At 35.4% G+C, this 15,829-nt stretch overlaps 1 protein-coding gene across 1 annotated transcript in view; it reads right to left on the bottom strand.

The window, feature by feature from the left end:
* The window catches only part of LOC126974043 (tetratricopeptide repeat protein 28), a 116,666-nt gene extending 101,860 nt beyond the window's left edge, over positions 1-14,806 (bottom strand). The window contains exons 1-2 of the mRNA XM_050821415.1: positions 14,541-14,806; positions 2,790-2,841 (exon numbers count right to left, since the gene is read on the bottom strand). Of these exons, the coding sequence (XP_050677372.1) occupies positions 2,790-2,813 (24 nt within the window). The 5' untranslated portion in view covers positions 2,814-2,841; positions 14,541-14,806. The remainder of the gene's footprint in view (positions 1-2,789; positions 2,842-14,540) is intronic.
* Between the last annotated feature and the right edge of the window lie 1,023 nt (positions 14,807-15,829).

The following is a 15,829-nucleotide window of genomic DNA, read 5'->3' as shown; positions in this document are numbered from 1 at the left end:
AGTTGGTAAGAGCGCTTGGACGAATCCCGAGAGGTCGCGCGTTGTATCGATTGACATCGGCTTAGAGTCAGTTCGTAGAAACAACCTATTTTTTCCAGTGGGAGACTCCTTTACACAGGATGCCGGCTAGATTATGGGTACCACAACGGCGTCTATTTCTACCGTGAAGCAGTAATGTGTAAACATTACTCTGTGTTTCGGTTTGAAGGGCGCCGTAGTAAGTAAAATTACTGGGCAAATGAGACTTAAAATCTTATGTCTTAAGGTGACGAGCGCAATTGTAGTGCCGCTCAGAAATCTTGGGGTTTTCAAGAATCCTGAGTGGCACTGCATTGTAATGGGCGTATCATTTATCATCAGCTAAACATCCTGCTCGTCTCGTCCCTTATTTTCATTAAAAAAAAGGATATTTATCTGCTCAACTAGATAGGGCCTCCTTAAGGGCCCGAGTCTCATCGTTGTTAGGTAGAATACTGCTACTGGTTGGGAAGGTAATTACACGTATGTGCTATATTAGCCACGGCAGATGGAACTAATCGTAAATACATTCTAAGTATTGCACAGTGAGTTTATTTCACATTCCGCACGTGGCAATAAAGAACCGTGACATATAGAATAAGTTCTTGGTATTTTTCTGTGACATTTATATTACAGAGATAATATCTTCCTAGATATTATTTTTTTTATGAAAATAAGGGATGAGATGAGCAGGACGTTCAGCTGATGGTAATTGATACGCCCTACCCATTACAATGCAGTGCCGCCCAGGATTCTTGAAAAACCAAAAAATTCTGAGCAGCACTACAATTCCGCTCGTCACCTTGGGACATAAGATGTTAAGTCTCATTTGCCCAGTAATTTCACTAGCTACGGTGCCCTTCAGACTGAAACACAGTTATTACCATTACTGCTTCACGGCAGAAATAGGCGCCGTTGTGGTACCCATAATCTAGCCGGCTTCCTGTGCAAGGGAGCCTCCCACTGGTAGTATGGAGGTGTGTTATTATGCCTATATTTCAGCCTCAAGTATGGTTATCATCCAACAATAATATTGATTATCTAAATCCATGCTTTAAATGCTCTATTAAAGATTCTAAAACAGTAAGCTTATTGCCGACATTAAAACACCCAATGTCCTAATAACCATTACATTATCCAAACGAGTATTGTAATGAAATTCAGTACAATACTCGTTTGTATGATAACACTCCTTTGGATGATATTATGGTTACTAGGACTGGCTTTTTTAATGTTAGCAGTAAGCTAACTGTATAAGAACCTTTTATAGAGAATTCATAATGCAACTGTTGATAATTAGGTATTAAAACACTCATGTGATATCACACTCGCCATCGTGTTTAAATATCCCTTAGTACACAACAGTTGCATAAATAACCATTGACGTTAATCATCACTGGATTGCGAATTACGCTTAAGATTATAATAATTATTGTGTCATTTAAATAGTTTGGTGCAGCCCCACACATATAAGTATATGTTTGGGGCTGCACCAAACAAACAAATATCCAATATTCATAACATACGCTTCCAGAATAAAGTATTAAGGGAAATTGTGAACGCGCCTTTTTACATTCGAAACACTGACCTCCATCGGGACCTTAACATTGAGTTCGTTGACAAATTTATCCAAAAATATGCTGAAGCTAATCAACATAGACTTCACCATCATAATATACATAATAGCTTTAAGGGTAGTAGGGTTAAACGTATACACTTTTATAATAAAGTCACAGCCACTGTTCAGGCATTATCAATAAATAAATTTAAATGTTTTATTAAAAAATGGCTCTGTCGTAAATCCTACTACTCCACAGCTGAATATCTAAGTGATCCGACAGCCTGGGACTAGTTTATGATTATTTTATAGGAATAGCAATGACAATACAATATTGTATATTTGATTAAAAAGAGCGCAAAAAAAATGCTGGGAGAGTTTGCGCCATTTCTTCTCTCTCAGAGCGCCATTTGTTTGCGAAGCGGTATCTAGTATATTAGAAATGACATTAAAAATAATTCTAAAGGAATCAATTTTGAGGAAATAAATGTCTTTTATGCATTTTATCATATGAACGTCGAGGCAATCCAGCTCCTTGACAACACTAAAGAAAACTTAAATCATTTGTATAAAAATAGTGATATTACAAAAGACACATGAGCAAAGTGAATTCCCCTTAATAGAGACATTAAGAAATGTGTTAATGGTGTGTCCATTAAATCTATCGAGCAGTTTAAGTTGAAGTAGAATTACTTATTAGTCTAACTTACGGCTAGATTGTAATGCAAGTGGGGCAACATTAAATAAAAAAAACACTTATTTATACTTAGTATAAACGAGGAAATTTTGTTTTTTAAATTTTATTTTTCTATGAGATAGATTCTAGACGAGCATGGTTTGACTTTTTGTGGAACATTCAGAAACATGGTTTTGTTTAACTTTTTGTTATGAAAAAGAACGACAAGCAAGCGTACGGGTCACCTGGTGTTAAGTGATCACCGCCGTCCACATTCTCTTGCAACACAGGAGCGTTGCCGGCATTTAAGGAAGATGAACGCGCTTTTTTTGAAGGTACCCATGTCGTATCGTCCTGGAAACACCGCACAAGGAAGTTCATTCCACAGCTTTGTGGTACATGGAAGAAAGCGGAACAAAAAGCTCCTTGAAAACCGCGCTGTGGTGGACACATACCGATGGTGGAGATGATATTTTAAGATAGTAACCAGTATCATAAGCTTCTAAGTAAGTTAAGGTATAAAATTAGAAAACAAACCTCGGAGAAGTCGCGTTGCGACATGGTATTTCGACTTTAGTCTTCATTTGTCCTGTAAATAAAAAAAAAATTAGACATACATAGAGCACACAATCTTTTACATGTTCATGGCGGGATTTTAATGCCTATTTGTTTTCAAATATATTTATTTAGCCCGTAGGACACAAAGTGCCACTTAGGTACCTATGTCAATAACAAAACAATATCGAAGCTTATAATAAAATAAATTTACCTATTAGATTTCATTAGTGGAATAAAACCATATATTATGAACTGAATTCTAGCAAGCTGTACCTATCTTATAGCATGTCTCTAAAGTATCTTTCACTTTATTGTTTATTTTTAATAAAAAAAAAATAAGCTATTTAGCATTAAAATTAACATAGCTATAATTGATATTGACACACTTTTTAAACAAATTATCTTGCCCCAAGTAAAGCATATATAACCTGTGTTATGGGTTACAAGACAATGATATATTTAATACAATATACTTACTTAAACATACATAAATTCATATAAACATACATAAATACATTTAAATTAAACATCCATGACTCGGAAACAAACATCCATATTCATCATATAAATACTTGCACCTACCGGGATTCGAACCCGGGACCTCTAGCTGAATAGGTAGGATCGCTAACCACTCGGCTATATAGGTCGTCTATGAAATACAGCGAAAAATTCCATAAAAACGTTGTTTTAAATAATAATTTAATTTTGATTTAAATAATTTATTTTCCTATGCTCATATTAGAATTTATATTCATTTACAAAAATTCAGATACGTAGGTCACACTAAAAGTTTTGCGTAACTTAAAAAATAACATGTTTTAAGCAAAATATTATGTTTATTGCTTTTCAAAATACTTTCCTTTACATTTTAATCATTTTTTCATGCGATCAAACTATTTTTTAAAACAGGAAGACCACAGATCTGATGGCATGTTTTCTACGTGCTGACTGAACGCTATCACTGCCTCTTCGGAATTGGTAAAAGTGAAACCTTTCATCAAATCTTTGATTTTGGGGAAAATACAGAAATCACAGGGTGCCAGGTCGGGGCTATGTGCAGGATGGATGACGAGTTGTACTCTTTAGGAAGCTAAAAATGACTTTGTTTTGTTGGCCGTGTGTGATGAAGCGTTGTCATGATGAATGAGAACGCGGCTTTTTGATCGTCTTTCACAAGATTGCTTTGTTTTTTCGGGTTCAAAACAATTAATCCACGTTTCGTATCCTGTGACAATGTCGTAAACAGCATTAGAATGTCCGTGGTCGTACTTCATTTGCATCTGTGAGCACTATTCCACGCGATCCCGCTTCTGCTCCGCTGTCAGTTCACGAGGGATCCAACGACAACAAAGTTTCCGAAATTTCAATTCTTCGTGTAAAATTTTCTGAATTTGGCTCATACCAATCCCCAATAGTCCTCAAATTCTCTCATAGGTAATCCGCGGGTTTTCTTCATAAGCCGCTTAGCAGTAGCCACATTATTTCCGTTGACCGCACTTGAAGGCCGCCCTTCACGAAATTCGTCATGTAAAGAAACCCGACCTCTCTCAAATTCAGCAAACCATCGCCTCACGGTGCTCAAGCGAGGTGCTTCTCTCCCAAAAACATTTTGTAGACGAGCGGCACAGTCTAGCTCAGAGAGAGAACTTTTAAAATCATAAAAAATCATCGCTCTAAAATCTTTTCAACTTAATTCCATTTTCGTTGCGTAGAACTTGGCTGTGTGATAAAAAACAATTGACAAATGATTTCCCGCCAATTGTTTTTTTTTTATTACTGAGAAGGTTGCAGCGTTTCAAGAAATATAACATTCGAAATTCAAATAGTTCCGATAAGCTAGAAGTGCAAAACTTTTAGTGTGCTCCATATAATTTCTATATTTTTCTGTACATTGTATACGTCAACATATTTAGTATATCACTATATAACGGCACTCCGTTATCCAACAAGATAATAAGAACATAACGTGTAACATATAATTGCATGAAGAATTCCTCACGCGACGGTACATTCTGTGAGATAGTTGAGTACGAGTAAAAATAATCTGTCAATTTTTAACATACACCGGGTCAGAGAACTGATTCAGCTCAGTTGGGCAATTACATATAATAATAATACTTAAACTTATTAAATCAATCCAAGTATACTTGCTTAAAAGTAAGCTCTTGAAACGTGCCGTTTATTTTTTCTCTATCTCATCATTCTGTTGACAAGCCCTTTTTATAACTCGATTTTATTGGCTTGTTACGTATCTATGTAACGGGTCCCTTATGATTTTCACCCATTTTTAAATGTCCGATTGAAGTGAATTAATATAAATATTTTCTCTAGACATAATAATTATTATATAATATAATATACATTTTATATTAAATACTGTCAAGAAGTGGTATAACTATCACGCTATTTTGGAGATTACTTAGAAAAGCAGCCTTAATTGACTTATAATTTATAACATCACAATTTAAAAAAAAGTCTTATACCTGCGGTGCTTACGTAGGTTATACCGCGTTCCAATGTTCTTTAAATATGTAGCTTTATAAAAACCTTATAAAAAACTAGTCGCCAGGAATTGTTAAGCTATAAACGACAGAAAATATTATTGTGGCCACTAGTGTCTATGGTTCACTATCAATAGAGAATACTTATCACTCCAAAGAAATAAAATATAAAAAAGAGGCGAGAAATGACAGCGCATCGTCGGTATTCAGTTGTTTTTTATTGTGTGATATAGCCAGATAATTGTTGATGAAAAATAAAGTCTATTAACCTAGTCTTGCCATAAATATTGAAACAAAGAAAGAAAAATTCTATTGCAAATGACAAGTATTAGGTACCTACTTTTACAGTGTGTTAGTTTAATAGATACATATAAAATACCTAATTTAAAATATAAAAAGCTTATTCCGAAGTGGTCTTCATTGGCTGCAATACAGTCCTTTAAACATTGAGGCCAGTTATCAATAGAAGCACGCACTCATCCATGGGAAAATTCTTCACAGCCAATGAATGACCTTTAGAGCAAGCCGTACTCTCCAAAACTGACCATAAATCATAATCCAGCGGATTAAGATCGGGACAAGACGGCCAGTCTTCATCTCTGATGAAGTCCGAAATGTTCGTTTCGGTGACCCGGCGCCGAAACTTGCTGACAGGACCATTCTTGGTTATTGAACGTGGTGTTATTAAGGGGCTTCACTACCTTCTCAAGAATGGTATCTTGATACACTTGTGCCTATGTTTTGATACCTTTTTCATAAAAGCATGGCTCAGTCACTCCTTCATAGCTAATACCCCACCAAACCATCACTGAAGTCGGATAGTGCCCACGTTGCGCTCTGTCGACTAATTGGGAAGCTTGCTCAGAGCTTTGAGCATAAATACGGTCATTTTGTTTTGTTAAAATGTTTCTCAATTGTAAAAATTTTGTGTGACCTCCCTTTGAGTACCGCTGCAGTAGTTGTTTCGATTTCACCACCCTATTCTTTTTTAAATTATCAGTTAAGAAATAACTAGTAAGTCTCTTATAGGCTGCAAGCCGTAAGTCATCTTTTAAAATACGCGACATGGTCCTAGGTGCAATCTTCATCTACCGAGATAAAATTTTTTGCTTTCGGGCAGAATTTCTTGGAATTCTTTCCCTTACTGCTTTAACCGCCTTTTTCGTACGAACACTACGTGGACGGCCATATCTTTTTCTGTCACAAACAGAGGTCTCATTGTACCTATTGATAGCCCGGTACACAAACATTTTACTTATAACAAGCGTACCTACTTTGTGTAAGGCAATCACAGCGATTAGGTTCTCTTTATCACCGCACTCCATTTTAATATCGCAAAATATTGTACAATGTATTGGCGCCAAAATGAGAAAACTCAATGAACAATCATAATATAAAAATGACAAATTCCAAATTTAAATGTAATATTTTGTTTATTTTTAATTGTAACAGTATTTATTGCCAGACTAAGTATTCACGAAGTAGTTTACACATGGGAAAATCATAGATTCTTTTAAATCTATAGAATATATTGTATGCAATGACGACTTAAATATTTAATTAATACATTCAAACGTTCACTATATAGTGTATACTTAAGACAAAAAGGACTTCTGTAATCGTTCGACACTGCATATTATCATATGATCTATTCGACTTTCTTTTGACGAGTACGATTTTATTACAGCAATAGATTTATTATTTTTATAACCTGATTAATACAATGTTATTCGATTTAGCTTTCTGTACTTCCCCTCAACGGAAAGTTAGATACGCTATGCCAAGCCTAAACTTAACTAATACCATTCTTAAAAGTTCCCCAAGTTTTGCATCACGTATTCATATACGAGATCTTCAGATTACAGAGAATCTCTACAATCCATTTCAAATTATAAAGCTGACATTACGAGTCTCGAAATGATAATATTTTACGATGATAATAACTTTGATTGTTGCCCCGAGACAGTCTTTTTAACTGGTAGCAAGATGAATTTGTAATTCTAAGGCCGTAGCTCCGGCCATTACACGCACGGCAGTTTACGTGTTGGTAGAACCTTTGTTGAAATATAATACGAAGTTACTTAGAAATATTACTTAGTTACAAAGGTTTATTTACTAAAACTTACTATTGTTACTAAATATGAAATATTATTTGCATAAATCTTTATTATTGCTTTTACTTAGTAAGAATTCAACTATGGGTCTGAGATATTTTAATAGCAAGCTAAACAAAATAATTTTTAAATATTGAGATTTTGTTCTATAGCGATATGAATTCCACTCGTTTATTGTTTTGTTTAAACATTTTTTTGTGAATATAAAATAGGTATAGATTTAAATCCTCATGTTTAGAAATTATTTTCTACTTTTTAATTGATACAAAGATAAAGATGGTTCAGCGGTATCAAAATCGACCATGTCTTTAAAAAAACCATACATTTTTCCAAAAATAATTAATGTAATACAAACCTTTGCAACACAAAACAAGAACACAAATGAAGTTTTTATGATTGGAGCCATAGCATAGATAATTTAAAAGAAAAATATTTATGAGCAATTCCCACAGCCATGACTGGAATTTAGTGGAACTAATATAATATAACGTAAATTAACAACCCATAGAAATTATTGATTATACACGCGATCAGTTGATCATGGTTAGGTATGATCAATGTTAAGGTAGAGCACAGAGACAGAGAAAAACTTCAACTTGAAGCAACTTTATTTATAGAAAAAGAGAAGAAAAGAGCTAACGGCTCACCTGATGGTATGTAATTACCACGACTTATACTGTCTTATAACACCAGAGGGATCACAAGAGCATTGCTGAACTTATGAAGCGTCGAAGAAACGTACAATTGAATTCGACAACCGAAATGACATTGGTACGTGGCGGGCAAGGATTGAACCTGCGGCTCTGTGGTAAGAGTCAATGTTTCTACCAATATACTTACAATATTCTAGCGTTTAGACATCAAAGTGTGCGAGAGAGAGGTGCATCTCTAACAGAGATACCTACTGAAAGATAGTAAACGTAAGCAAATCTATTATTACTTTAAACATTTTGATTGACAAGTCGTAAACAGCTATGCTTGTCATTAGCTTTTGAATATTAGTCCGGTCAATTTAGACATCCAAGGTAAGAAAAATTCCCATTAGGCTGAAAATTGTTAGCATCGTTCATTACACTATTATAAAGGAAATGTGCAAAGACCTCATCGATCCGGCACGTGCAAAAAAAATTACCCGTGGTCAAAGGTCACAAAAACGGGTTTTTCGTGATTTTCAGCAAAACGGTAAGTTTAGTCATAAAATGAGCTCAGACAAAAATTGTAGATTAGATAATTATCTATAAAAAATGTCTGAATACTTTTTTCCTAAAGCCACCGTTTTTTAGATATAAGGATTTAAAAATTTGATAGAGTTGTAATCGTCAAAGTATAAGTACACCATGTATATACATCACTGAAGCTGTAATACATGCAAAAATTATCGTAACTTACACCTAATTTTGAGCCTAAAGGGAATTTTTGTAACCTCACCCCTATTTTTTAGTCTTTTAGTACATTGACAAATCAAAATTGGTCACACTATATCGGGCTGGCAGGTTCATGGACTATAGGTACGTTAGCATTTTCTAGGTCTATGGTATCATTAATTACAATTACTAAAATTACGCTCGTCACCTTGCGACATAAGAATATGTTAAGTCTCATTTGCCCAGAAATTTCAGTAGCTACGTCGCTCTACAGACCGAAACACACTAATGCTTCCACATTACTGCTTCACGGCAGAAATAGGCGCCGACTATCTATCAGCAGACTGTACCTATCGAATAAGCCGCAATAGTTACACATTAAAAAAATAAGAAACAAGATGGCCGCCACAAAAATAAAATTGTTCAACAAGTGTTATATCTTTATGTTAAACTTGGCACTAACTTGAAGATATTATTATTCGAATTCCGTCAGTGCAACGTGTGTGTGGGTTATTATTTGTGTTATTAAATTCAGATGAAGTCGCGTGCTGGCCGTTAGCGTATTCTGCCGCGGGGTAGACCACTTTGAACCTTTACGACGCCCAATAAAACTGACGGCTAACAGTAGCTACCGACTCACTATACATGACATTAATAAATGAGCTTGTAGGCAGCTATTATATTGTAAACAGATTTATTAGGTTTTCGCCTGAGATCTATGGAGCGTACTTATACTTTCCTCAGAGTTTACTTACGTAAAACTTAGATAAGTGAGATAAAACGTGAAATGAAATGAGATGTATTTATTGCCTCGAATACAGTATACATTATAGATCTTAAATTTATTGTAGTGTCTTCTATTCGGCTAATTTAAATTAGCATGGATAAAGTTTACTTACAATTTAAAAAATCCTTAACACTATAATTTTTTTTGTCGATTCACCATTTAAACAGGAAAATTTATTGAATTAGGCGTTACTTTGCGGAAATCGATAATTATACAAATGATTTAAGTTTTCTTTAGTGTTAATTCCGCCAATATTTGTTTTTAAAACAATTCGAGACTCAAATCTCTCGTGCCAGATTTTGGCGAGACAACACGTCCTGAGGATGCCTCGTGTAGAAGCGAAACACGTGTTGAATTGTTTTAAAAACAAATATTGGCGGAATTAACACTAAAGAAAACTTAAATCATTTGTATATTTAAACAGGAGTCTAGTAAATCGTTTGGGCTGTCTTAAACTTAACACAACATAATTTTAGCTGTCAAATGACTATAAAAACGTAATCAAATATTACCGCTTGCACTCAGCTAAGTTTTAGGTAAGTAAGGTCTGAGCAAACTCTTAGCCTAGATAGTCTCATAGATTTCGGTCTTAGAGAGAAAGCAGCTTCTGCTGCTATTTATATATTTTTGTCGTATTATTGTTTACTTCTGATATGATTTCACGTGGGAGGGTTTGTCATGTACGTCGTTACAAGTATTAGTATAGGAAGCGATGGCTGGTCCACTCGTTATACCCATGAACAACCAGGCACCACAATCCTAGCTGTGGTTCCAGGTTATCGAGGACTATTATTATTTAAATTATTAATTATTATTTAAATCCCTGCTACCTTTATAAGTCTCACATAATATTTATATTTATTTAAAATATGACGTGACCATTTTTTTGTCTACAGTATGTACTCTTTTTTGTATGATTTATTTACTTTTTTTTAAAAATTGTTAAGTAAGTTGTGACCATTGAGTATTTTTGTTGTATTACTTTCCACAGATTATGTTAATGTAATTTAAAATGTTGAAGCTGTATTATTTTTTGATTAAAATAGTGGCAATGAGTTTCTTGAAACTTCATCTCATTAAAACTAGGGTTTCTCCACAATGGTGATAGATGCTTAAACGTCCGTATAGTTTTGATATATTACATAAGTGTAGGTCAACTGCCAAATTTTTTCCTATCTTCAGCTATGTGGCTGAGACATGGACAGTAAAGAAGGCCCATAGAGATCGGATTGATACCTTTGAGATATGGTGCTGGAGGAAGATGCTTCAAATAACTTGGACAGCATTCCACACCAACCAATCCATCCTTCACACTCTAGGTGTAAAAACTAGACTCTCATCTGTCTCCGTAGAATCTCAGAGTTCTTTGGACACATCGCCAGAAAAGATGGCCACAACCTCGAACAACTGATGGTTACTGGGAAGGTAGACGGACGACGCCCCAGAGGTAGCATCCCTATAAGATGGTCTGACCAAATCCGCACATCTCCGGATACCGGACTTCATGACGCACTGCACGTAGCCAAAGACAGACACAGATGGCGAACTATTGTCAAAAAGTTGAAGCCTCAGAGTAATCACGACCCTCACCAATGAGGAATACAATGCGAGCAGGAGGAAGTAAACTGCTGCCTTAAATACCCTAAAACCCAAATGATTGCATATTAGGCAATATTTATTATTACACTCCAGATATTGTTCTTTGAAAATTACTTATTTATTACATTTTAAGTTAAGATCCACTAAAAATAATTATTTATTTTGTGGGGTAGAGTTTGTGGAGAACACTGGAGTGTAAAGCGAAAGCTAGGGTTTGGGTGGGGGGCCATAGTGCCCTTCGTGGAGGAACTTCAGTACTTTTACTTAAAGAAGAGGATATACCCCACCTGAGGATCCCACGTCTCCTTAAGTGATAGGTTACGAGGATGTGATTTAAACTCTGGCAGAGCAAGTGCACCAGGTCACTAATTAATAGCATTAATTTCCACTATAACTATATCTTGAGTCTGTGTCTGTAAGTGCAACAAGCGTAAAATTGTAATAATGAAAAGTGTGACAAATATGGAATGGACACTGTTTGTTTTTAGGGTTCCGTACTCAAAGGATAAAACGGGGCTCTATAACTAAGACCCCGCTGTCCATCCGTCAGTGCGTCTGTCAGCAGGCTGTATCACATGAACAGTGATAGTTAGACAGTTGAAATTTTCACAGATGATGTATTTCTGTAGCCGCTATCACAACAAAAACAGTTAAAAACAGAATATAAGAAATATTTTAGTAGGCTCCCTTACAAGTGACGTCATTTTTATAGATGATGTCTTCAAAAGTTCATAGATAATGGTACGGAGCCCTTCGTACGCGAATCTGACTCGTACTTGGTCGTGTTTTCCTAAGTGATATCAGTGTAAGTATAAATATAACTCCGCAGTTAATTCTTCAAAAAGGCTATGGCCAAATTTAATGAAAACAGATTGTTTTTTTTATTAATAAAAATAAGGGACGAGACAAGCGAGGCGTTCAACTGATGGTAATTGATACGCCCTGACAATTAGAATGCAGTGCCGCTCAGGATGATTGGAAAACCCTAATATTGTGAGCGGCACTAAAATTGCGCTCGTCACCTTAATACATAAGATGTTAAGTCTCAATTGCCCAGTAATTTGACTAGCTACGGCGCCCTTCAGACCGAAACACAGTTATGTTTACACATTATTGCTTCACGGCAGAAATAGGCACCGTTTGCTACCCATAATCTAGCCGGCTTCCTGTGCAAAGGAGCCTTCCACTGGTGAGTAATTATTAATTGTGTACCTAGGTAACACTAAAAATGTTTAGAAAATGAAAATAGCTTTAATGTAGAAAGTTGCCAATACTTTTATTGTTTTTCGAAGTAATCTCCGTTCCTCTCTACACATCGTCGCATTCGATGGAACCACTGAGAAAAGCAGTGGGCCCATTCTTCCTTAGGGGTCTCTTCTATGGCATTTTCGTACGCTTTCACCGCATCTTCAGGGCTCGTAAAGCGAATACCTCGAATTTTGTTTTTAGTTCTTGGGAATAGATAAAAGTCCCAGGGCGCCAGGTCAGGACTGTATGGCGGAATACTCATTATATCGGCTCCTGCCATAGTCAAATATTCAACAGTTTTGTGGAGTGTGCTGAAGCATTGTCGTGATAAAGGAGGATCCTACTTCGAAGGCGCTGCTGTCGAATTTTTTCCAAGATAACAGGCAAACAGCGATTGACATACCAGTCTACAGTAACTCTTCTCGCATCTTCTAGCACAAATTTCCCGAAATGACCTTTCCGACCAAAGAATGAGGCAATCATCTTTTTCCTTGACTTCTTCCTTTCTTTACCATAGTTGGCCGATCCTCGAAAGGAAACATCAACTGAGCTGATTGTCTTTTGTTTTCGGGTTCGTAGAAATATATCCAGCTTTCATCTTCTGTGACGATGTCAAATACAGCATTTGAGTCACCGCCGTTGAACTTATCTAACATTTAGCGACACCAGTCCATGCGAAGGTGTTTCTGGTCGACGACCAGTAAAAAGTTAAAGTATGGGGTATCTGTACAAAGCTTCCTGACGCCTAAATGTTCGTGTTATATTTTTTGAACTTGACTCATACCAATGCCTAGGCTTGCACGTATCTGCTGATAGGTCACTCTCGTTTCTTCCTCTATCATGCGTCGCACAGCACTGTTGTTTTAGGACGTCGATCACGCGGATCATCATTGAGAGTTTAAGCGTGAACGTAGCAACGTTCACGCTTAAACTCGTTAAACCAATTGTAAAAAGTGGCTTCATTAAGAAATGTTAATCGCAGCCTATCACAGCTTTTTTGTTGAGTAAGCCCACAACGAAAGTCATAATAAATAATTGACCGAAAATTTTCTCGCGTTAGGTTCATTTTCACGTGTAACAAAAGTTTTAGGTTTGTCGCCAATTCACAAAAACAAATGACAAAGGAATGCAATACACTACATTAGGTTACCAAAGAGTTCTAAAATTGAAATTCAAAAATAGTTTTCATTAGCAATGTTTCTAACTGGCCAGTTCTAAACATTTTCAGTGTTACCCACGTATTGTTGCCGTGAGAGAATAACAATCAAACAGACACAGATAATTTTACATGTATGATAAAAATTGATGGTGGAATACTTTTACTGAAATAGGTACCGTGGTTCCAAAGGTTACCTTCGCATACTTTAAATTCAAATATTTTGAATCAAAATTGGATATAATATCATTTATTGAACGTCAAAAACTACCACCCATTTGAAAAAGTATGCCTCAGACCTGAGAAGAACGGGCGCAAGAAACTCAGCGGGCTTCTTCTTTCATAAAAAATATGGTATCGTACAATTTAACTTATTATTTAATAGCCTGAAGGTGGTCGTTTCATTCCCAACAAAAGTCATTTATGAGTAACCTTTACCACACAATTTTTTTTAACAATTCTTTTGAATTTCGTAATACATTTGTTTTGAACATCTTCTGGGATCTTGTTGTATATCGCCTCCTAAGACTTACTAACTTGACTTAGCAGAGTAGTAGGCATTATAAGTTTATGTCTGCTCCTGTTGTTAACATTATGGTAATGACAGTTTCTCGCAAATTCACTTATGTGCCTATGTACATACTTAAACATTATTAAAATTTATTGAGATGCAACAGTTAAGATGTTAAGTTAAGCATTCAGAAACTTACGAAATACCAATTCTTTATAATTGCGACAGAGTTATTATGTTATGGATTAACAGGTAAGAGTTATACAATCGTAAAACTGTCGAACGGCGTGTAGAGATTATTGAACTCGACAAGTTAAGTTAACATTTAAGTTAACGAAACACAAACCGAAGGTAACTCTACTATATCTTACCTCTTGAATTATACTTTAGTTGTAATGAATATAGTAAAATAAAATACAGACACTATAATTTTAGTATTATGTCACTTACCATCTCAATATCCCATCCTAACTCTTGATTCAAACCAATTATAAACACATTTCTTTCAAACTTGAATGTTGCACTGGAACAATAAAAAGTTGTCTAAGCACAAGTTTTCTATTTAATTAAACTTAACACACTAATGAACACTGCATAAATGTCCACACTTCATTCTAACTTATTTTTGATAAACCGGCGCGTCTTCTAATATTTTGTTAAAGTTAGAAAGTTACGTATGAAACAGAATGGCATGCGCCTACGCAGGTTTCGTTAAACTGTTTGCGCTGCGGTTGCCTGGTGATATTACCGTGGTGGCTCTACGTTTAGTATCAGTGTTGCCAGTTCTGGAAGTACCAAAATTGTAGAAATTTAACTATTCCGGGCTGACTAAAAAAATTCACTATGGATCGAATGCCTTTAGTTACAATTAAATCTAGTTTTTTAAAATTTCTTTCATTCATTGATATAAATTTGTTCTATTGTACTTTATGTTATACTATTTAAAAGTTTTGTTTTGTGTTTAATCATTGGTTTTACCAATTATGTTATACTTCTTCTTACTTCTATCTATATAATATATATATATATATATATGGTCATTGTTTGAGGCTCAATCGCCTAAACCACTGATCGTATCGACATGAAACTATCACCATTAGATGCGAAATTTATCCTAGATGGTTTATGGCTAATTTTCGAATTCCAAACTTTCTTCATTAATTTATTTCCTTTTAAAATTCGCACAGCGAAGCGGGCGGGAACGGCTAGTATATTATAAAGGTGAAGTGTCATTTGTATGATTGAACGTGCTGATCTCTAAATATAACAGTCTGTATTGTTTATGATAGCCGGATTTATGAGGTTAAGGTAAAAGCTATCTATAATCAGGCTACACATATCAAGTAGCCTTAAATATAGATATTTTTAAGTTGAAATTAATAAAATACAAAATACTTACAAAACAAAACATATCTTATAACTATATGTACAATACTACGACTACATAAAATTAAAACTATCATTATGTGGAAGCGTACCAAGAATACTGGCAGAATTACCGCGTTGGATAGCTAGGCTGATCCGTTGACCGAAATAGCTGCCAGCGCTTGGGTTTCCAGTAGCCTTATTGAGGCGCGCAGATAGTATTTTGAACATTCTCCGCGCCTCTAGGCCTCACGGGCCAAGTGTCTCGACACCAAACGGCACAAAGATGTATTAAGTAAGTAGTTTTAAGTAAGTCGGAAGAAAAAGTACTCCCTTTTTCCTCTTATTGTTCAAAACAAACATGCAACAAAGTT

The sequence above is a fragment of the Leptidea sinapis genome, chromosome 31 (genome assembly GCF_905404315.1).
Source record: "Leptidea sinapis chromosome 31, ilLepSina1.1, whole genome shotgun sequence".
NCBI lineage: Eukaryota > Metazoa > Arthropoda > Insecta > Lepidoptera > Pieridae > Leptidea > Leptidea sinapis.
The sequence above is the reverse complement of the archived record's forward strand: the minus strand, read 5'-3'. Positions and strand labels throughout refer to the sequence as shown.